The 22,400-nt window shown below is 42.2% G+C and overlaps 1 protein-coding gene across 1 annotated transcript in view; it reads right to left on the reverse strand.

Moving 5' to 3' along the window:
- The window catches only part of MED12L (mediator complex subunit 12L), a 292,633-nt gene that overhangs the window by 2,696 nt on the left and 267,537 nt on the right, over window positions 1-22,400 (reverse strand). Inside the window, exons 40-45 of the mRNA XM_032486297.1 lie at window positions 18,260-18,349; window positions 17,322-17,554; window positions 15,505-15,661; window positions 12,764-12,859; window positions 3,269-3,350; window positions 239-974 (exon numbers count right to left, since the gene is read on the reverse strand). Of these exons, the coding sequence (XP_032342188.1) occupies window positions 922-974; window positions 3,269-3,350; window positions 12,764-12,859; window positions 15,505-15,661; window positions 17,322-17,554; window positions 18,260-18,349 (711 nt within the window). The 3' untranslated portion in view covers window positions 239-921. The remainder of the gene's footprint in view (window positions 1-238; window positions 975-3,268; window positions 3,351-12,763; window positions 12,860-15,504; window positions 15,662-17,321; window positions 17,555-18,259; window positions 18,350-22,400) is intronic.

The following is a 22,400-nucleotide window of genomic DNA, read 5'->3' on the forward strand; positions in this document are numbered from 1 at the left end:
GTGGAACCTCAGGCCAGCTGCGAGATTTTTTTTTTTCTCAAGTTGGCGTAAAGTTCAGGAGAACCAGAACTGGACAGAGTCATTTTTGCCAAGTCTGGCAATAAGTAATTGGAACAATTCCACTGTGGTTCTCTCGGGCCTTTAGAATTTACATGTTGAACCTTCACAAAGACTCTGGTCAATGGTCTCACCACTGAAACAACGTTAGAACAGTTACTTCTTATGGGCTTCCACGTACCTTCGGATGGTTCTCACAGAAGCCTTGGTTTTAAGTTCTTGGTCTAAGAAGTTTACGTACTAAGCAAACAATCTGTGTCAGCACCTTTGACCACAGCAAAAGCAAAGAAAAATCCTATATAAATAAGAACAAAGTTTATAAAGTGCTTATGAGATTACCAACATTTCAAATTAGAGCAATGCAAATTAATGTCCATTTCACCACCAAAGGTGAATGCAGAGTAAATGGGTCACTTTCCTGTCAAGATCTGACAAGTCTTTCAAATCAGTAGTTTGGTCTGGCATAGTTTGCCCAAAACAAAAACAAAAACAAACAAAAAAACCCCTCTTTATCATTAATGAATATGTAAGTATCTTAAATCCACCATAATTCATTCTTTCTATAACTGTGAGATTCAAAAAAAGCACCAATTTCATAAAGTCTGCTACCAGACTCTTCCTGGAGTAGGCCCACATGATCCATATTTTTCAACCTACTTTAAAGTTGAATCAAACCAAACCAAACCACACCTTTTCCTTTACTTTCTGTTTAAACGCCTTTGTATTAAATGTAGCATAAAATATAGGAAAACTTCAAAGAAATGAAAGAACAAAGGGATATTTCTAAAGATGACTAATGCATTAAATTTGATTTTCTATTTTTCAGTGCAAACACAAAACTTCACGTCTTGTCCTCTTCCAGATTCAGAAGTGTGTAGGGTGCCCATAGGGAGTCACTCCTTGCTGCGGCTGGTTACCTAATGAGAAGAAGAAATTCAAATAAAACTGCAGATGCAAAACTGTGCCATAGGTAGACGGTACGCTCCCGTCACTGCTTTCAGTTCCAGTCTCACTCGGGAACAGGGGAGCAGACCGACTAGTCAGGGAGTATCACACTAGCCCAGAGACCTCAGTGGCAGGGTCTTAATACCACAGCGTTATTCATTCTGCAGCAAGGCCAGCTCTGCGTCGGAGTCCCACCCCTGCCAAGGCAGCACAAGGCCTTGGGCTGAGGGTAACTGGCCATCAGAAATTTCTATCTCAACTAAGAAACAACTTGATGCTCACATACAAAAGGACTGTAAGTATCATAAAATATTCAAAGTTCTCAAAACTTTATAAAAGCACATCAGAAATTCTACCTTAACACTGACACTGTAACAGGTGAGAGCAAAGCTGCTTGAAGCTGGCCAGTTTTCTGCAAAGGGCTGTAGATCCTTCAGTGAGAACTGTGCAAGAGTGTGTGCACGTGAGAGTGGCTGTGTGTGTGACATGAGTGTGTGCCTGTGCACGTACGTATGTGTGCACACACAGACTAAATAAAGAGCAGTGAGGAGGCACAGAAAAATGACACAGGCTTAGAAGTACCTACTGCTTGCCCAGTGCTGGTGGGACTACTCAAATCCAGAGGCCCCACTCACAGGGAATGACATAAACGGAGCCCTCTGGGCTTGTGCAGAGGGCGGTGCGGCTCAGTTCCTGATATGCAACAAAGGAGGCTGCCAGCACTGCGGATGTCAGGTGGCAGGATATATAATGTGGCTAAGAGGTGGGCCCTGGGAAGGGGACCATCAGAGTTCAAGTCCCAGCTGCTGGCTGAGTAACCTTGGGCAAACAAGTTAATGTCCTCATTCTTCAGTTGTTTCCTCGTCTGTAATAGGGAACAGTAATCATACCTTCTCTCACAGGATGGGTGAGGAATTAAGTGAATTAATACATGTAAAGTCAGAGTGCCTGGGTCTGAAAAAGTGCTCCAAAAATGATGGCTTAAAAAAAAAAAAGCTGCCTTTTCTGAGCTGTGGCAAACAGGAACCAAGTGTGCTCCCCAGATAGGTGCTACTCTGTAAAAATCATGGCTTCACTGAAACAATTTAAAACAGAACAGGTTGTCTCAACCTTAAAATTATATCTTCTCTTTAGCCATGGAAAAATGATGAAACAATGAAATTTCAACCACACGTGTTTAGTGGACCACACTGACTGAACAGTCAGTGGAAAAGACTGATTTACATGATTTCACTGAAATTAAATGAGGAAAATAGCTTTTAAAGGGGGGAAAAAAAGAGACCTTGGTTCTGCTGTGGGAGAGACACAAGGTATAAGGGAGGTATTCCCTCTGCCCAGGAAGACAACACAGACCGCAGCCAGGCAGAAAGTTCAGACGAGAACCAAGCTGCCCCTCAGTCCTACGCACCCTGACCCACTTCCTTACAATTCCCACCAGATCCGCACCACTGCCTCAGAGTGCTCTGCTCGTCACTCGGCCTCAGGAGCACAGACTAGAGACCCAGGAGAAACTGCTGGTCCCCCCTCACCGCACGGAGGAAAATTTGCAGGACCCAGATAACAGCTGTCGAGTTGGCACCAATATTCTTTGTACCAGGGGACACACTCCCACTTCTAAAAGGATGCCCCATCCTGTGTCTCCAGCACAGGGTAAATGGTTTCACGGGAGCACGAGGTGTGCTGGCACTGAGACGAGGTCTGATGAAACAGGTGGGTGGAACGTACCCTAGAGAGGCAGCCCGCTGCACAGCGGCAGAACACCGGGGGAACACTGCCCAGAGATGCCGCCTGCCACGTTCTAGGTTTTGATTGCTCCCAGTTGCCATCAGTAAGGGAAGGATGGCGCCGTGGTTAAGAGTGGTCTCAGCCCTAGTGACCCAGAGATGGGTCTGGTGCTGGCCTCTCTGTATGAGACTTTGAGTGGCCACCGACCCTCCTGTCAGTAGACTTGAAGGCATCAGCCAAGCTGTTCTCTGGGGCATCTAGCTCTATAAGAAAAGCACCTGGCGTTCCACCAGGGTTTTCCAGATAGAAAGAAACATTCCCAGATTCAGATGGAAGCAAAAGGAAAACAGCTTCACTGAACTCAAGGAAAAGACTGGGTTTTTTTTTCGCCAGGAAAAGAAGCATTCAAACCGAAACCGAACAGAATGAGAAAAACCTGGACCAAATGGGACATGAAAACGGCACCAAGGCCCATGCAGTTTTCAGGGACTGGCTTGTTTTTCATGCCCGGGAGCCATGTGCTCTGACGGAGGGTACTTACTAGAAAGCTGCTTCTGGAGCTGCCGCACCAGGGCGGCCGTCTGCTGCTGCTGCTGGGTCTGCTGCAAGCCTTGCCTGGGAAACTGGAATCAGGAGGAAGGGGGATCAGCGCCCGTCACAGACAGGGGAAGAAAGTCTGCAACCTGCTTTTGAACTGGTCTTCATCCACGCCCCGGTCACCACCTGGGCATCATCTGAAAGTGCCCAGTCCCTTCCAAAACCCATCTCAGGGTGGTGACGTGGCATTTCCTGGAAAAGCCCTGAGGAAGGAGTCCAGCGGCGCCCAGGGGTTTAGATATCCTTGTTACCTCCCCCTTCACCAGGCGGCTGGTTAGTATCACCACGTTACAAACCATGTGCGTCAGCAAAGTGAAAGCTGTCTGGTGGGAGGGTTTGGTCAAGCACCTCAGGCAGGTCCTGCATGAGAGGAGAGCAGGGGCCTGGGTCTAGGACTCATCTGGACTGTGCCCTCCGGCCTGATGGAGGATGGAGGCCAGGCAGGGTGAGCCCAGCGAGGCACAGAGGACACACACGTTAAGGAGGCACTCACCCCCAGGGTCGTGAGGTGAGGGCCCGCGTGCCTGGTTCTAGCCAGTGAACTGATACAATAATCGTGGTGGTTATTCCAAAGGGGGGAAAACCTACCTGGTAGAAGCAAAATTACCTTTGATTAAAATCATCAATAGTGCTGATTTACTTTTTTCCCTTACCCTTCAAATTTCACACTGTCACTCTTCTTCCTTCTTTCTTCCCTTCTGTCCCTCCCCCTTCTTCCTGCCTGGCTTAGGATTGTCGTCACAAAGGATGTGCTCCGATGCAAGGCAAACTTACCCAGATACACATCGGAATTAATGGCACTACTTCCCCACTTACCTCCACAGCGCCCCCCCCCACCTCTGTTCAGGAGGCTGTGGGTCCAGAGAGCTGACCCCCAGTGGGGCGGGGCACTCCCAGGAGACTGCAGGGCGGGAGCAGAGTGCAGTCGGGAGGAAGCAGAATAGTTTTTTTTTTTTTTTTTTGCCAATTTCCTCTCTGTTGGGTCGGTACTGGTGGAACTGCATGTCACCCTGGGACGGCCACGGCTCCTGTCAGCAGCCCTCTCCATTTCTCTCCCTCTTCTTGCCCCACTGGGGCTGGGGGTAGTAACTGCTTCCAGCCCTGGCTGTTTCATCACTCCTAGTTTCCCTTAACCCTGCCCATACCTCTACAAACAGTCTTCTAAAAACTCAATAACCCTATACGAGTACGGTATCTATTTCCTCCTCAGAGCTTGCCAATACGGCTGAAAGTAACCTGGGATTACAGCTAGGGTTACTAGATTTAGCAAATGAAAACACAGAATGCCCAGCTAAATGTGAATTTCAGATAAATAACAATTTTTTAGTTCTAAGTATGACCCAAATACTGTATGGGACAAATACTGCATTTAGTAGAAGTATGTCCCACACAGTATTTGGGACATAATTCTGCTAAAGAGTTAATCACTGTTTACCTGAAACTCAAACTAATTGGGAGTCCTGTATTTTATTCGGCAATCCTAAATTAGAGGGCAGTGCCAGGTTAATTCGTTTAAAACCGAATATTTGGCACAGCCATTGGCTCAACTCTTTCTCTCCCACTAGACTGTGAGTGACTTCAGGATAAAGACTTGGGCTTATTTCCTGATGCATCGCTAAGAATGTATCCAGCATTACCAGGTACACAGTAGGTGCTCAGTAAAAATGAACAGAATGATTCACTCTAAAGTGTCTTCAATTTCCACATAACAAGAAAGGTACATTTCCACCAATGTTACTATTTTCCCTGACACAAGGCAGGAAAATAGCACTTTTCCAATTTTTTTTTCTATTGCCCAAGTCAAGAGGAAAAAAGGAAACAAAAACTCATTTTTCAGACCTGGAAATGTCAGTGCTTTCTTTTCTATTCAGTGGTTTCTATGCTTATTTGGAAATATCACTCGATTTGTTTAACAAAACCTAATGTGGTACTAGGTAGTGTTCTAGACTGTACACAGGTACACCTTAGCCAACTTAAATCTGATGTGGTACCAACCATCCTCAGTCTGTCATCCAAAGTCCTTGTGGCAGATATGTTATAGAATTCAGCGCAGGTCCAATTTACCATGAAATAGTCATAACATACAGACTAAGCAAGGTCTACAACAGTACTCCATAATCAAACATTCAATTTCTGCAGCAAAACAGTCCTCTAGAGGTTCTAAAAATCACAGTCTGTGTATGTTGGATCTTCCCTGTTTAAATGTGATAAAGAGGGAAAGATTTCTCTGAACTCTATCCACACAGGACATGGTCACGGTTTCTCTCAGCTCTGTGCCTTCGCAGACGTTAATCCCTCCTCCGAGAATACCCTTCCTGCCCCCTTCCCCCTACCCTCATGCCCCTAAAAGTCTTCCTCTTTCAAAGATCAGCTCAAGTTCTCACTGGCTCCCTCAGGCATTTGAAGAGTGAGTCATTGCTCCTGTATTCTTAGCACCACACAGATGCCATTACTATCAAACATGGGGTACCAGGACAACTGCCCCTCTCTCTAGTGTTCTGGGTTTTGAGTTTCTTGGGGGCAGGAGCTGTGCTGTGTTTCTGCTGCAACCACAAGACAAAGCACAGAGCTCAACAATCAGTCAGGTCTAACTCGCCACCACGGCACAGCCACGTTCCTGCTGAACAGCAGCAACAATAAAAAAACTGATGTATTTTGACTGATCCCTAAATTCCTATTTGGACAACACACATTTACTCAGGAACCTTTAATTTTTCTACTCAGTCACCACTAAGGCAAAAATGCATCACTAATAATTTCTATTTGAGTAACTGTCACTGAGTCCTTTTTGTCTCAGAACAGCTGCCATCTCGGGGCTCCCCTTTCAGCAGCAGCAGCAGACACTGACCGATTATCAGCAGCAGGGCTGATTCAGTTAGTGATGGGCCTTCACGCTGCCTCACAGCTGGTTTACATGTCTTGCCTTCCGAACTGTGTTTTCCTTTGCTTATGGATAATGTGTAGAGTTTATTTCCTTCATTGCCAAGACATCCAGTAAATGAGTTGTCCAAATCCAGGTACTTTTCTGGGTTCCAGGGACACCAAAGTGAGGAAACACAGTCCTTGCCTCCTGACAGCCGAGTCCTGACGCCTGTCACGACACTATCAGGTCGGCAAGGAACAAAGTACCAAGGCAACATTGACTGCAAACCTGCACTGCCGACTGACAGGCTCCACAGACAGATTCACGCTCCTCTGATGCACAGAACACAAAGTTTTGCGGAAGAGACCACAGCACCACCCAGGCCCCTCCACTGAGTGCCTGGACAGAAGGACATGTGCTCTGGATGGCACACTCAGGACCAGCAGCCGGTGGATTTCAGTTTTTACTATGCATTCATTTGCAAGTTAACTAGTAACTTCCACTAAGCGATTTTTTTTTTTTGATCTGCACATAGTTTAAAAAAAAAATTCAAAGTATCTGTCCTGTTACCACAAATCTCCCAACAAAGTCTTCCCCATCCTCCTGTAAATACTACTCCTTTCCCTTCAAAAAAAGAGAAAAAAAAAATTCCAAATTTATGCAAAGGAAAGCACCATGGTTCAGTAAAGTTCAATGGACCTAAGTTCTTCCATTCAAAACTTGCAAAGCTTTCTGTTAGCATGTTTTCTGGCTCATCTGACCAGGACACCCTGAGTGTAAGATGAAAAAAAATGACAGAGCGGGATGGTGTAAACATCATTTTCTTAAAAGCTGGAAGCAGCTTTAAAAGACCATAGCCTGCCAACATATTTAGCTGAGTTAATTTAATCATAACAACTCGTATGCTTTAAAAGTATTTTTCAAGTCAAGAATAATAATTTAGGCCAAAACTAGAGATGTCAAATATAACTTTCCAGCAAGGGCACCTACTCTCTTTCTAGATGCTCTTGCTTCACGGAAGACAAGTGACTTATGTAAGCAAATGACAACACCAGAATTTCATCTGTAAGCACAAGTTTTTCTGACTCTTTCTCTTCACCGAGAAGTTCTCTTTGTTTTCTGATGACACTTTTTGAAAAAGCACCAGTTTCTGTCCTAAGTTAGCTGTGACTCTTAGGTACACCCTCCACAGCAGTGGTCCCCCTGCCTGCATGGTGTTAATGATCCCTGTCCCGTCCCCCCCCCCCCCCCCGTGGCCCATGTCAACAAGGAAACAGTCAAAAAGCAGTGAATCAAACCCAAGTGCCTTTCCAGGTCCCCTGCATTCAACCTCCTCCTTCAAGGCTTCCCAATCTTCTCACACGCCTCCTGACCTCTGTTATGGGTTGAATTATGCTTCCCCCAAATACGCTGGTGTCCTAACCATCAGTACCTCAGACAGTGACTATTTGGAGGCGGTCTTTACAGAGGTAATCAAGTTACAATGAGGTCATGTGGGTTGGACCTGATGAGTAGTGTCCCTGTAAAGAAAGGGAAGTTTGGACACACACACACATACAGGGAGAGCGTCAGGAGAGGATGAGGCTAGAGATCAGGGCGATGTCTCTACGAGACAAGGAGTGTCAAAGATGCCCAGCAAACCTCCAGAAGCTGGAAGAGAGGCGGGGAGCAGAGTTCCCTCCCAGCTCTCAGTAGAAACCAGCTCCGCCAACACCTGAATCTTGGGCCTCCCGCCTCCAGCCCAGGCATTCCTGCTGTTTAAGCCACGCCCTCTGCGGTGCTCCCTCAGGACAGCCCCAGCCAACGAGCACAGCCTCGCCAGCGCTTCTCCTGCTTTCCAGGTGCCGTGCAGCCCCTCCGCAGCTTCTGGTGAGTCCAAGCCGCCTGGTGGCAGGGGGCAAGCCTGGCACGTCATCACTGCCTCGGCCAGAGTGCTGGCCTCCCCTCTTACGTACTGAGTGCGCGTCTGTCCACTTGTGAGCGTCACCAGACGGCGGGAGGGCACGTCATGGGAGGGCGGTGGCTGTGTCAGCGCTATCGCTTCTCCCCTGAGACTGCACGGGTGACAGCTCTGAATGAGTCAGAGCTGGTGTCTCTTCAACAGCTAGCTACCGCTGCGGCTCCAGCAAAGAAACAAACAGAATGAAGAACCCTGGCCAGTAACAAGAACTGGATCTGCTGGAGACGTTCATAATAAGTACAAATAAATATATTGATAATATATGTAATAAATCTTAGTGGAACTAATGAGAAGAGGAACAGTACCTAAAGATAAAAAAATATATAAAATTTTTGTTAACATGGCTAAGGCTCCGGTGCTATGGCTGTTCTAAAGATACATCATTAGAATTTTTTTTCTTATATTTTTTTTTATCATGAGAAGACCAAAAAAGAGCAATAGAATATATATCAAAATATCCCCAAACAGCAGTATTTTTGAAATTGGAAACCCATCTAAATGTTCGACAGCAGGTGGGGTGGTTACACAAGTAACAGCAGATCAACGGACTGACTTCACCGCTACTTAAAAATTACAAACATGTGGACTATATTAATAAACTTAAAAGTCTATATAAATAAGTACACTATAATAAAAATATGCAAAATAAGATGATAAGTGTAAAAATCCAACATCACTGACCATCCCAATAACTTCTAATTCTGAAATTACCTGATATCTATCATTTTAAGTGACAGATTTCTTAGCCCATCCCAAGACTTATGACACATCAACATTTCTTAGTACGAGTAACTGTTGCCTAGGTGACAATTTGGCACTCGAAATATCAAAGCAAGACACTATGCTTCTCAAGGTAGCTTTTAAAAAATTTCAGCTCAAAAAGAAAAACAGGTCATAAAAAGCCTACTGTGGATTTTACTACCCATTAGGATTACTGTGAATGAAGGTTTCTGTTTCTGTGGAATGACTTTCCTACGAACACAATGGGGACAATCACCTGCGTGACCCGACTTAACCCACTCAATCCCAGGGATGGAAGTATTTTTAGCCAGTGAGAGAAGTACAACACGCTATATTAAACATGTCAATATGGTCTTAGAAATCAAAATTGAAGAAGTTTGATATATATTCTTTACACAAAAAACATACTAAATATTAATGAAACTACTAGAATGAGTAGAGAGATACTAAATTCCGTTATATTAGACTTGCTTTAATTCTAGTGGAACAGAGGGACAGGGTCTCCTATCAGTTCTGCATAAGCCAGACCTCTGCTTCCAATTCTAACTAAAAATTTAAAGACAAATTCTACTCCAGCCTATAAATTTAACCTTGTGACAGAATCAAATGTTTATTTTCCCCCTACCCAAACTAACTGTTACATTTCAGGCACCTGATGTCCACATCCATTTGTGTTATGCAGCAGGAGTCTCTGAGAATAAAACTGATTTTTATAACCTAAATATTTAATATATTCCTACATGTTATGTTATAAATCAACCAACATACTATGTAGTAATAGGTAGATGAAGGTCAAAGAGAAAAACCAATGAAGGTAACTGTTAATGTCTGCTTAACTGCAAGTCAGTATTTTTGAAAAGTAAAACTCATCACTTTACGGTGGCGGTTATACATCTGTGTGATTAAATATAACTTTAAGTATATAGGTTAAATGTGCAGAGAGAAAGATTTTCTTATTATTTGTGAGCCACTTTCGTGTGTATCTTTCATGTACAACGTATTTAACTACATATGTGAATCAAGGGTTAAAAAGCAGCTAAAAATGTGCAATATCCTACTGTTATATATTCAAAAGTAACTGAAGAGTCCTACATTTCATGTTTGCTTTCTTGTTAAAGTAGGTGTTACACAACCATTTCTTTATTATCAATGGCCAGCCAAAGAAGTTATAATTCTTAAATCAATGGGTTCCTTATACTTATTAGTGAAGTGCTCATTTATGAATCTGCATTAAATCTCTGAAAAGGCATTATTATATTACAGCTATTTCCTCAGTACTTTACATACTCCTCTGCTGCTAAAATGATCATTACAGCATAAGAAGTCTTTGTTTTAAGTTAGAAAGAAAAAAGGCTAAAGATGTGTCTGGTCAACATCAAATATTCCAGACACTCAACATGCCATAATTGGTACATATTCTATCATTTATTTCTTGGCTGCCTGTAAATACCACCAGAATGCTTTGCTGTATTCAACAAAAGAGTAGGGTGACTTTAAGCTTCATTACTACTGCCTGATATCATAATATGCCTAGTGGAAAGTGAATTTTATAATTGTCAAATTTAATCTGATACCAAATGCAACTACAGAATACTGAGTAAAGCTGGAGAATTTAAACCCTCCCCAGAAGCTGCACATTTTAAAACCAAAGAGTCAAATGTTAGGCTTCATATTTAAAACATAACTTAGAAACAGACAAATGGGGAAGAAGGGAAGGTTCTTCCTTAAAACAGAATACAAACATTTAAATGCAGAAAAAATACTGTGAATAGCAAATTATCATTTTTCTACTACCACAGTAAAAATGGATTTAGGCAAGAATGATTTAATATATGCTAACACCGGTGGGTGAAGACGTGATGAGTAGAAGTATCCCCATAAATTAGTTAATGATTACAAAAGGGAAATCAGTAAGTTCACAGTGGAGAAATCTATCACATTACTTACACAGAGAAATTAAAGTAGTTTCACCAATCGTGTATATCCTAATGTGATACACTAAGACACATCCTGCCAAAAATGCACAATCTGAATCGAATTATGAGGAAATTATGAGCAAATCAAACAGTAACATTCTACAAAATCCTATACGCTTCAAAAATGTCAATGTTATGAAGACGGGAAAAAAAAAAGCTGCAGAACTGTTGCAGATTAAAGGTAAGTAAAAAGACACAAAGGCTAAATGCAAAGTGTGATACTACACTTTGGAAAAGTGTACAAAAGGAAAAACTACCGTAAAGGGCATTACTGGTGCAAGTGACACACAGTGTGCAGAAGACGTAGAGGTTATGTGGTGTGTCGTTAAATTTCCTGATTTTATTAATTTACCAAGTTTCTGTAAGAGAATATCCTTATTCTTGAAAAAGCACACTGAAGAATTTAGAGAATGGGGCACGAGTCTGCAACTCACTAATATATACAGATCCGGGGGAAAACTGCACATGCATTTGTATATATACACACAGAGAAAGAGAAAGAAGATAATAAAGCAAATGTGAGGAAATGTTAGTAATGAGTGGATTTGGGTGAAGGGTTTATGGCAATTCCTATATTATTCTTGTAACTCTTCTGTTCATTTGAAGTTTTTTCAAAATAAAGTTACATCTTGTCCCTGGGTGGAACATTAGAGTCCGCTACCAGTATCCCACGCAAAAGCGTCCCTTCCACAGCATTTGTAAGTAACAGCTCATCTCCGCTAACACCCACCTCTGACGATGTAAGAAGTAGGCAGCCTGTGAAGGTTTATATACTACTGCCTCTGCTTGGAAAAGGACTTTTCAAGTAGGTTGCAGTACATGTCACAGACACATTGGGGGCTGGGGGGAAGCATCAGAGCTAGAAAAACTACATCCATGATAAAGAATTTCCTTAAAAATGAAGATCAAACTGGCCAAGGCAGAGGCTTATAAAATGTCCTCGAGATGCCCTGTCACAGTTAACCATGTTCCACTATCAGCCTTTTCCCACCTAACTCTACTCTGATCCCTCCTAACAGACCACAGCCCCAGCCATGCTGTTCCTTCTCTACTACAAACTGCCAAACCAACCTTCTTTCAAATCCTGTCCTGGAAGGAGTCTACCTCAGTGTTTTCCAAAACATGAGACACGCGTGTGGTAAGCCAGCTTGTCTGAGGGCTTTAGGATGTATTTAAGGGAACAAAAAGAGGCAATTTAAGGAAAGACAAGCGTAATAAATAATAAAGAAGGGGTGTGGCGCTTGCAGCAGTAAAAGCTGTTGTAAACTCCGCTGGAGAAAACGCTGACTGATGCTACGCTGGTAGCATTTCAAAATTTGATTTACAAAGCTACAGAAGTGAATTATATGATTACATGAAAATTTCATGAAATTACATGAAATAAACTGTATGAAAATTCTCACAGCAAATACTAACTGGCTGAAATTGGAGTTTCTTTTAAAAAAATAAAACTTTAGAAAGTATTCTCATGCCTCTTTGAGATTATAGTAAAAACTCAAAGCAAAGCAAGATAATATTCTAAATATATATATAGTAAGTTATCATTTTAACACTGTTTAGGGAAAAAGCTTGGTTTTTCAATATACATATTTTAGTCCATGGAAAAGTCTCAAGAAATTTGAATAAGAAAAATGGTGTAAACTACTCAACCCCCAATATTTATTTATTTTCTATGAACACTAATCAACTGACTACGACAATAACACAGTCCTATTCTGGTAAGTTTCTAGGGAGAAACTGCTAGAGCCTATTAGGCTATTTCAGTTCTTAACAATCTTGTGGGACATGAAAAATGCAATCTGCCTTTAAAGAATCACACACCCCCGCCCCACCAAAAAAAAAAAAAAAAAAAAAAAAAGAAGAAACCCACACGCCTGGTTCCAAAACACCAGGCCTTACCAAAGGCTGCTGGGGCTGCATTGCTTGGAGACCAAGGGTCTGGCTCTGGGGCTGCGAGGACTGCGGGGGCTGGGGGGGCTGGGGGGGCTGCTGCATCTGGAAAGAAACAAACAGCATCAGACATTTAGAAGTAGGAGGTTAGTATCATTCCACTCCCCACCCCGCAACAGACCTTTCCCCTAAGTGTTCTGTTGCAACAAAAATGACACACACCTGCCTCCTCCATCTTTGCCTTGCCAAGCACTGTTCAGCCTTCAAGCACAAGACCTAAATCTGCTCCTCACCGAGCCTTCTCAGACGACTCCAGCCCCAGGGATCTTTTCTTTGGTAGTCACAGTGTTCACTGCCTAAACCACCCCACACCACCCAGGGACATCCTCTGTTCCTTTCGTGTCATTGGCTCTTCCACATGTTTTATTTCATCTGACACCACCAGGTCAGACAAGACTGCTCAGTAGTTCTCTTTTCATGCCCTATAATATCTAAAGTAACTCTTGAATTTAGATTCTTTTTTTTTTTAAAGGAAGACATAGATGTGAGAAGTTCAGGCATAAATTACCAGCACAAAATCATAAATTGTGTCTGTGAAAGTTGGCTGAAATACCTGGCTCTTGGAGAATACTTCCAAGTCACCAAAGAAACACAGACTAGACATCCACCAGAGGGGACACCACAGAGGAAAGGAAAATAATAATACATGCTTTATCTCAATGACCTTTAAAGTCTCCTCCATCCAAACACCCAGACACTTCAGCTTGATGATGACAGTGCCAGGCTTCTTTTCATCCTTTGTATTTTTCCAACTTGGTTTGCATACTATCCCCCAAATTATTTGTCTTCTTTAGGACAAGGTAATCAACAGCTATCGCCAGATGGCATTTCTCACTAAGTGACAATAGTCATGGATTTGGAATCCTAGCTGAGTTCTGGGCGGGCCACTCTCAACGTGGACAGTGCAAGTTGGACCAGAAACACAGTGACTGCAATACGAAGCCAGTTCTCCACTGGGCTCCCCGTGAACCCTTCCAGGAAAAACCAATCCATCTTCATAATTATTAATCTGTTCCTTTGTAGAGGTAGCCAATCACCAAAAAAGGAATACATGTAATTCAGATGCACAAGCAAATCATTTCCCCTTATTTCCAAGGAATGTGTCGGTAATAAGAAAAGTATCAGGAGGACACAGCATGTTAACTGGGATAAAACGTACCCATTAACCAATAAGGAAAATTTTCAAAATTTGTAGCCTAAAAAAAATTTCCAGTATAAGACAGGAAGTAGTAAATAAACAAATAATGTAGTAACTTTCCTCAGTGATTTGGAAATGAGAAATTTTAAAAGAGGGAAATATAAGTATCAGTTCTAAACCATTCTGAAACATACATTCAGAACTTGGGGAAAATTATTTTTATTTAAGAAAACATCACACTGAGTATTAATATTCATATTAGTGAGAGTATTGCCAAATGAGGGCTTTACTTGCATTTTCTTATTTAATTTTCAGTACGCACTTAAGAGGTAGGCGCTGTAATTATTTCCAGTTTACTTATGACAAAACTAAGGATAAAGGGGATTCGACCCTGTTGGAGGGAACATCTACACTGTGAATGGGGTTGGCGATTGCAGGCCACACTCCTCCCTGAAACTGATATCGCACGTTTTCAATTCTATGATACATTTCTTCCCACACTTTAACCGGTGAAAACTGGAATTCAATTCATAGCATCTTATGACAGTGAAGCCCAGTTCTGTTCAAGATTTGTGTTGGCTTCTGTCAACCTGATGACACTGCCAACCAGAATTTTTTGGATCACTTTGAATTCACACCTCAAGCCCGCTTGAGCTCATGGTTCAAATATTTCCTTCCCACCATCCAGTGTCAAGGTTGAGACACGTAAGTTCCTTTGCTGGCCCTTTCTGCATGACAGCTTTATTTCTCATTGACCTCATACAAAAAGTATAGTCCTTGGATGCCTCAGTTCTACTAGATTCCCCATTTTTGGTGTTTTTGTTTTCTTTTTTTATCTTTCTTAGAAATACATAAAAAGACAGTGTATCTCAAGTTGGACTGCTAGTAAGATTAGAGTCCAATGTACAGACAGACTCATCAGGCAGTCTCCAATCCAGTAACACAGGACAAGCTTGCTAATAATGAAGACACATGGAACAGGTCAACACAATAGCCTGTATTTCCTAAACAAGGGAGGTAGAAGCAAGAATGTGTCAAGGGCAGGAGCCCTTTATCTGGAAGACTCACATATTCATATCAAATAAATGAAGAACAGTTCTCTGGATTCCACCAGAGACGAGATGAAATACTGCACCCATGTAACTCCAACTTCACAGCCCAGTCAGACTAGAAGTGTGAAAGAAAATTTTTCAGATTACAGACTCCTCTAGAAATCTCATGAAAACTCTGGACAGCTCAATTTTGGTTTGTTTGTTTTTTAAACACATATAAGAAATCTGAAACTCAAATTGCATGGCCTCTGATTAAGCTGTGACTGGGTAAGCGGAGGCTTACTATTAAGATTACTATCCAGCTACCCTCCTGAACCTTCATGAAAGCAGAAGGATGGTCTGCAAGATGCACAGAGAACTGAAACTAAATTACACCGGTTTAGCTCCTAGTGTCAAATACACAGGATTCTCTGGAACTAGGCAATTAAAATCTGAAGTGTCTGTTACTTCTTATGACTGCTGGGGACCCAACACACATTGCACTCACTCCCAGCCCCTACCTGGAGGAGTCTCTGCTGCTGTCGAACCTGCGGCTGTCTGGGCCTCATCGGGTCCTGAGACAGGGGCACCGAGGGAAGGTTTGGATGCGCGGAAGTCAGCACCGCATCGATTCCTCCGCCCACCAGGGGGCTCTGCTGAAGTGACTGATGATTCAGTCTGGTAAAGAACAACACAACTTATTTTCAGGCGCAAGCGTACTGTCAAATTTTTAATCAGTGCCACTGGCCCATTGCACACGTTCGCAAAGAAATGATCGTGTTCAATAATCACGTGTATAATTCAAAAGCAATAAAGGCCAATGGTTAAATAACCTAGATTCCCAGGGATAGATGGTGTCGCTTGACAGAGGACAGCAAGCACACTTACTACTTACAGAAAAATTGCAATTGTGGATAAATTACTGTTTAAAAATGTTTTAACAGTCTTAAAATAATAAGTTACATTAACTGAGCATTTCATCTGGAGCAGGCACCATGGGAAGAGTCTGAAATTTATTACTTCGTTTACTCCCCCCACAGCTGTCCTTTGAGGGCAGCAGTTTTGTTATTTCTATTTTTAAAATGAGAAAACAGAGCTAGAAGTAAGGGACCAAAGGTATTCAGACAGCAAATGGCACAGGTGGGATTTAAACCCAGAACTTTGGGGCTCTGAAATTCAAGTTCTTAGGCAGTATGTTAATGCTGCCACTTACCAGACAAATAATACATATAATGCATGTTTTCCAAATTTACTTATTCCCAAATGTGCTACCATCAGCTTTGCCAACTTTCTGAACAGTGAGCACTCGGAGTTGACGTGCAGCCTTTGATGCTACTGCATGGGGAACCAGGCTGCGGTCCACTGAGGTGCAACACTCTGCATGACACCGAACTCTGAGACCAGTGCCATCCAGCACAACCTTCCATAGCGACTGAAACGTCCTACACCTTTGATGTCCATTAAGATAGCAACTGGCTACATGAGGACCAGCTACATCATTTCTGGTCTCAGTGCAAAACCAGAATGCAGGGCTCTCTGATGAAGAATTAGTAGGAATTTCAAGTAGGTGACAGCAGAGCATTAAAATCAACCACGCAGGCCTTCTAAACACAACACCCTGTGTGAGTGCACAGGTCACACATCTTTGAAGTGGTCCTACTGGCCACATGTGGTTAATGAACACTTGAAAAGTGACTAGTGCAACTGAGAAACTAAATTTTTTAATTTAACCTTAGTCTAAATCTAAATAGCCCATGTGGCTGGTAGCTACTACAATGGACAGAGCAGTTATACACTGTGTCTGCAAGATACAATTAAAGCAAGAACTGAAAAAGAATCTTTCATGATCCTGTTTTGCCAACCATTCCTGAAGTGGAAAAGGCAGAAACTAAGATATATAACAAAACCTTTATGGACACCATGCACAATGAGCGTTGCATCATAGGCTTTCTGGCTCTGACCAACATATTCTAGTAAGGCACTGCTAACGATAATCAACATGTTTTTTATCTTACATATTCAGAGCCAAAAAACCTTTTTAAAAGAGGAAGAAAAAAGAACACTAGAGCTGACATAGTGGTATCATCGAAAAATGTTACACAAATACTGTGGGAGATGTGAGTCCAGCCATAAGGGCCTTTAACAAAATAAACAAGATAGGGCATTGTTTATTTTGAACCGCTATCTGGATGCTGCTAAAAATGAGATGACAGAATGAAAATTATATGCTGTATACAAGTTCATAAAATCAATTATAAAGCACCACGCCTTAGAAAAAGCTTAGCAAAGACAAGAATTTGAGTGTCTACACTGCAATCATCATTTCCACATGTATCACCTCTGAGAGCCACTCAAGGGCTGCAGGTACGGCGACGCCTGCTGCTGGACGTAGCCGCTCGGCGGCTGCTGCTGCATCTGTCTGAGTCTTTCCATTAGCACCGGGTTGGAATGTGCGGCCGGGTAGGTTCTGGAATTATAGGTAGGAGACAGGACCACGCTGCCAGCCTGCTGCTGCGGGGTCTGCTGCAAAGGCATCTGGGTTCCATACATCGTATAGCCCTGGGGCATGGTCTGCAGGCAGGCACAAGGAACAAAATCAACGTTTCCACTTACCAACAGCTTTCCTATCACTAAGATATGTGGGGCAAAAAACAAGGCCATGAGAAGCCCCCTGAAACTCATTGTTCTCAAAGGCTCTTCTGACTCTAAATAGGAAGAATACTGTGGAGGCAGAGAGGACAGCCAGAAAGTCACTGAATGAACTGGCTGTAGAATTTCACGTTCGAATCTGTTTCACAGAGAAGGAAGCCAAGACTCAGAGTAACCTGCACAGTTACACAGCTTGTAGGTTGCCAGGAGTTCTGTCAAGGTCTGATCCCAAGGCCAATTATCTTCTTACTCTACCGCGGTTCTTCTCCAAAGCTATCTTTGAACATGATACATTCAATCACAAATTACATCATTATACAATGTACCGTAGGTATTCAGGGACTGTTAACTACTTCAACATCTACCATCATCAATAGAGAGGTCTGAATTTGTTTGTTTTTAATTCAAGAAGCTCCTAAAATGTTGCATGCCCTTTAATCAATCCTGAGCTTGTTTAATGATCACTGGTAATGCTTTTTTTTTTTTTGAAATGTCAATTATAATCAATAAGCAGAAGTGACTAAATTCCATACCCAGTAAGGGAACTGATACCCTATTTCTTAGTTTCCTCCTTCAAATAAAGAGCATTAAAAATCCCGGCAGCATCTACAAAGCAAACGTGGGTACCTGTGCTTGCTGCAGCCCTGGGTACTGGGGGAGCTGAGGGGAGGGCCGTGCTTGAGCAGCAAAGAGAGCAGCCTGGTCCCCTGGCTGGCCCTGGAAAACAAAGCCGAGGTGGCTCTTGATCATAACAGCAGGGATGGATTCAGGATCCTGGCTCATAACCCCCAGAGCCCCTGACAGCAAACCCTATGTGAGAGTAGCACTTGCAGATTTCCCAGCTGTGTTAAATACTACTTCTCCTCAACTTCCTATTAACAGCAGAGACTGCTGCACTTACTATTTGTTCCGCAGACTGACTAGAGATGTCCCCAGTGGTAACACTGACATAAACACAAGCCAACATCACCAATGGTCTGCTCATCAGAGAAGGCTCTGAGCCAGCTCTCCCGCACACTCCAGGGTGCAAATGCCCGAGAACAAAAGGCATGAGTCTCTAAGTGTGAAACCTGAAACCACCAGGCTGCATTACCCTGTGCTCATCAAGTGAGCGAGCACGTGGTGCACACAAATGGCGTGTGCAGACTTCATGCCTTTTTATCGCGTTTCTTCACAGTGACCTACAAATTGCCTATTTAGCCGTGTATTCAAGGGATGAATTTGAAATCTCTTACGACTCTAACAATCAATACAAATTTATAATGAGTTAATATCAAATACAATTCTAAGCAACTACAATATAAAATAAAACCAGTTAACATCTGCCTTAATTTAATACATGTTTTGGCCTTAGGAGAATAACTATAAGAGCAGCTGTATGTATTTTATATTTTGGCGGCAGAAGCTATTTCATGGAAGTTTGTAATAATAACACAGAAAGAGGCCTAGCTTCCAACCACCCCTTGTTTCTCGTCAGGACTTACTAACTATAAAGAATGGGGTTTATTCTAGGATATTTTACTGTTGTTTTTATCATAGATGTCCTCATTTTTTAAAAGTGCTATACTGTAGTTATATAAAACCATTTTAATGTCCTTAGAAAGTAGCACAGATATTTCTGGCAGGAAGAAAGGGATAAACATGTAGCTTAAGGGGGAAAATAGCACCGTTATTAAGCATCTATCACGCACTTGAAACCGGGCTTCCTGTTCTCATTCCCATTTTCTCACAGGAACTCTGCAGGGAGGGAGCGGCACCCTCTTTCCGTCAGGCAGGAAAAGCCAGGCTCGCAGCACACAGGCAGCTGAGCGAGCTGACCCGGCTAGAGCTGGCGGCACTCGGGGAAGACTGACTCCAAGGCCTAGGGTTTTTTTTTTTTTTTTTTTCCATTATGACACGATGCTTCCGTATGTGGTATTAAGGATAAAAATATTTAAAATCTCATTTGGTGCTTATTCTTTGGGGACAACTAGCCTCTCAAACTCAACCCAAGAAGAAACCAAAAGGAGACGCTCTATGAAGACTTGCTAATGAGATACTGAAGTACTATGTTGTATACATCAGACGGTGAAGCCTTTTCCCTGGTCCCGACATAAAAGCCCTTGAGGGAATTTAAGAAACTTCAGCGTCTCCTAAGGTGACTCTCCAACCACACGTGGACCAAACACGAATTTCTGAGTATCCACTATGGTATTTACATATAACAGCTTCAACAAGAATCTAACTTTCTAAAATAGGGTATCTTCCTGGTACCAGCCTTTAGCTGTGTAGTTTAAGTGCAATTATCTCTCTTCTTGCTTTGGTCTAAGAAAAATAGCCCAAACTCCCTTTATGAGAATCCACGCCATGGCAGTGTGGCAGGAGTATCGCCCCAAAGTAGCCCAGTGGCTCCTGATCCTCCAAACACTAAGCCAAGGAGTCATGAAATCACCCAGATCTTTAAATGCCACTCCTCGGACCAGTGCTCCCTGACAGTGTCGGCCAAGGTCCCTGAAACAGTGTTGTGCTTTTTTTGTGGGGACAAATATATGTGTATTATTATCATTCTCACAGAAGAAAAATGAATGAATTATGTGAGTTAGAATCTTGAGATCCTTAAGTAGTCTAAAATACCTGTGCCCTTTTTCAGCTTTGAGGGAAACCAGATGTGGTCGCATGAGACAGCTGAGTGCAGATGCAGAAAACAGAGCTTCTCTAGCTTCACTATTCCTTTGCTATGGAAGAACTTTATGAAACAAACTACAACTTAGGTGTGAGGGGAAACTAGAGTTCTAATAAGGTAAATACCCGAGTTACTGGGCAACACCCTTTTAATGACAAATAACAGTTGAGACTGTTCAAATTTAAGAACTATGAATTTTAAACTATCCACATTTTTTTAAATTACAAAATTAATATTCAAGGAAAAACACTGTAACTTTGAAAAAAGCAAGGAGGGGGTGAAAATTTTCAAATCAGTTTTTACACTCTAAAATTCACGTATTCTTCAGTGAACCATTTTTAGTCTAAAGGTAAACGGTTTACATGTCAATATATTATGTTCCCCCATCATCATTTTCCCCCCAACTCACTACGTAAGCACAGTAGGTAAGAATCCTAGGAGTCAGCACCCTCCCTGAAGTAATCACAAACACCTCAAGTTGGCCAGCTCTCCCCAAGGGCTTCACAGGCGTATTTGCCCTGAATGAAAAACACTCATCTCCTCTGCCAAACTGAAGCGAACTCCTGCTGTTCTCTGGGTTTCCCAGAATAATGCCAGGAACAAATTATTTATGTGTAGAGACAGTTCAGTCTGTTGAGTAAAAAATGACTGACTGAGATGCTCTTTAGTAACTTGAAAGATTTTACAAATGCTTAAATGGGGACCAAAATGTGGGAAGAAGTGAGAAAACTAAAAACTGAAATTTAGTAATAAAATTTTAAATGTTGGTGGAATGGTTTTGCTGCATTTAAGCAAGAAACTGGGCCGGGCTGGGAGAGGCGGCAGAGTGAGACCAGGCCTGGCAAATCATGACTTCTGGTCGCCTTAGTTATATGTAATCTACTTATCCATTACTTTCAGAAAACTTCCTAAGCTTTATTTTATTTATTTTTAATCCGTTCCCAACACTGCATCTGGCATACAGGAAGGGCTCAATAAATATCTATTGAGGCAATCTAAGATTTAATTTAGTCTATCTATTAAACAAGAGTTCCAAAGGTAAATTGGGATTTATTATTTCAGCATAAATTAGTTTACCAAGTGCTTTCCAATTGCCCCTATTTTTTGGCAGCATTTTTTGTTTCAAAAACTCACTTAAAAAAAAAAAACTCACTTTTTAATTTAATTTTTAGCAGTCTGCCACTATAATGATTTCTCCTTTCTGCCTGCATTACTATCTGGAGAGCAGCTCAAGTCCCCCTCTTAATACACTCTGCTTAACTGAAACAGGGAGAGGCAGCATTAACTTCCTATTCTTGGGGGTGGAGACGGCAGTTCGGGAGGCTGGTTTTTGGTGGAGTATTTGTGTCTAGCCAGGTGCCACGTGACTTTGAGCACATCACTGAGAGAGAAAATAAGACACATTTGTGCCCTGGCTCCAGCACCCAACTTACAGGTGCTAAGGGAACAAGCCACAGTTAGCGGGGGAATTCTGACAGTTACGTGAACCCACCTCTGGATTGCTACTTGAGATTAATGCCTACGTTTGTTCTCCTGCATTTGTTTTCACGCACTTTGCTTTGGGCTGGCCTCTAGGTAGGAAATATAAATCCGTAATATTTTCAAAAATTTCCACTTTCTAAAAACTTCTAAGAAAGTTGTGCTTTACAATACTGATTCATCTTCCTGGCCTTTACAGGAACAATTCTCTCTTTGATGGCTTTATTTTCAATGACACCAGAGACATTATTGAGCTCAAAGAGAGTGGACTCAAAACCTCTTGCATAATTTGAAATTCATGCATCCAGTAAGTTAATAATTTTTGATAAATCATCTTCAAAGTTAATTTTCATTCTTCTGGGCCCTATTCCCTTCATTAGTTCACTCTCTCAGTCAACTGAGAAAATATAAGGATCTCTTTCTAAAGGAGAATTGGTTCTAACTCCAATTAGCAGACAGTAAGCAATGCAATCAGAAGCATGTCAGGATGAGGAATCTTCCATCCACCCCATCCACTAGTAATGCTTTTTCTCAAATCCCTATTTAGTAACTTTCCAATAGCATTTAAGGGTCTCAAGTAGAGACAAGCTGTACCAGAAAAACCACATCCAGATTTTGTGACTCTGT

This window comes from Camelus ferus, chromosome 1 (genome assembly GCF_009834535.1).
Source record: "Camelus ferus isolate YT-003-E chromosome 1, BCGSAC_Cfer_1.0, whole genome shotgun sequence".
NCBI classification, from domain to species: domain Eukaryota; kingdom Metazoa; phylum Chordata; class Mammalia; order Artiodactyla; family Camelidae; genus Camelus; species Camelus ferus.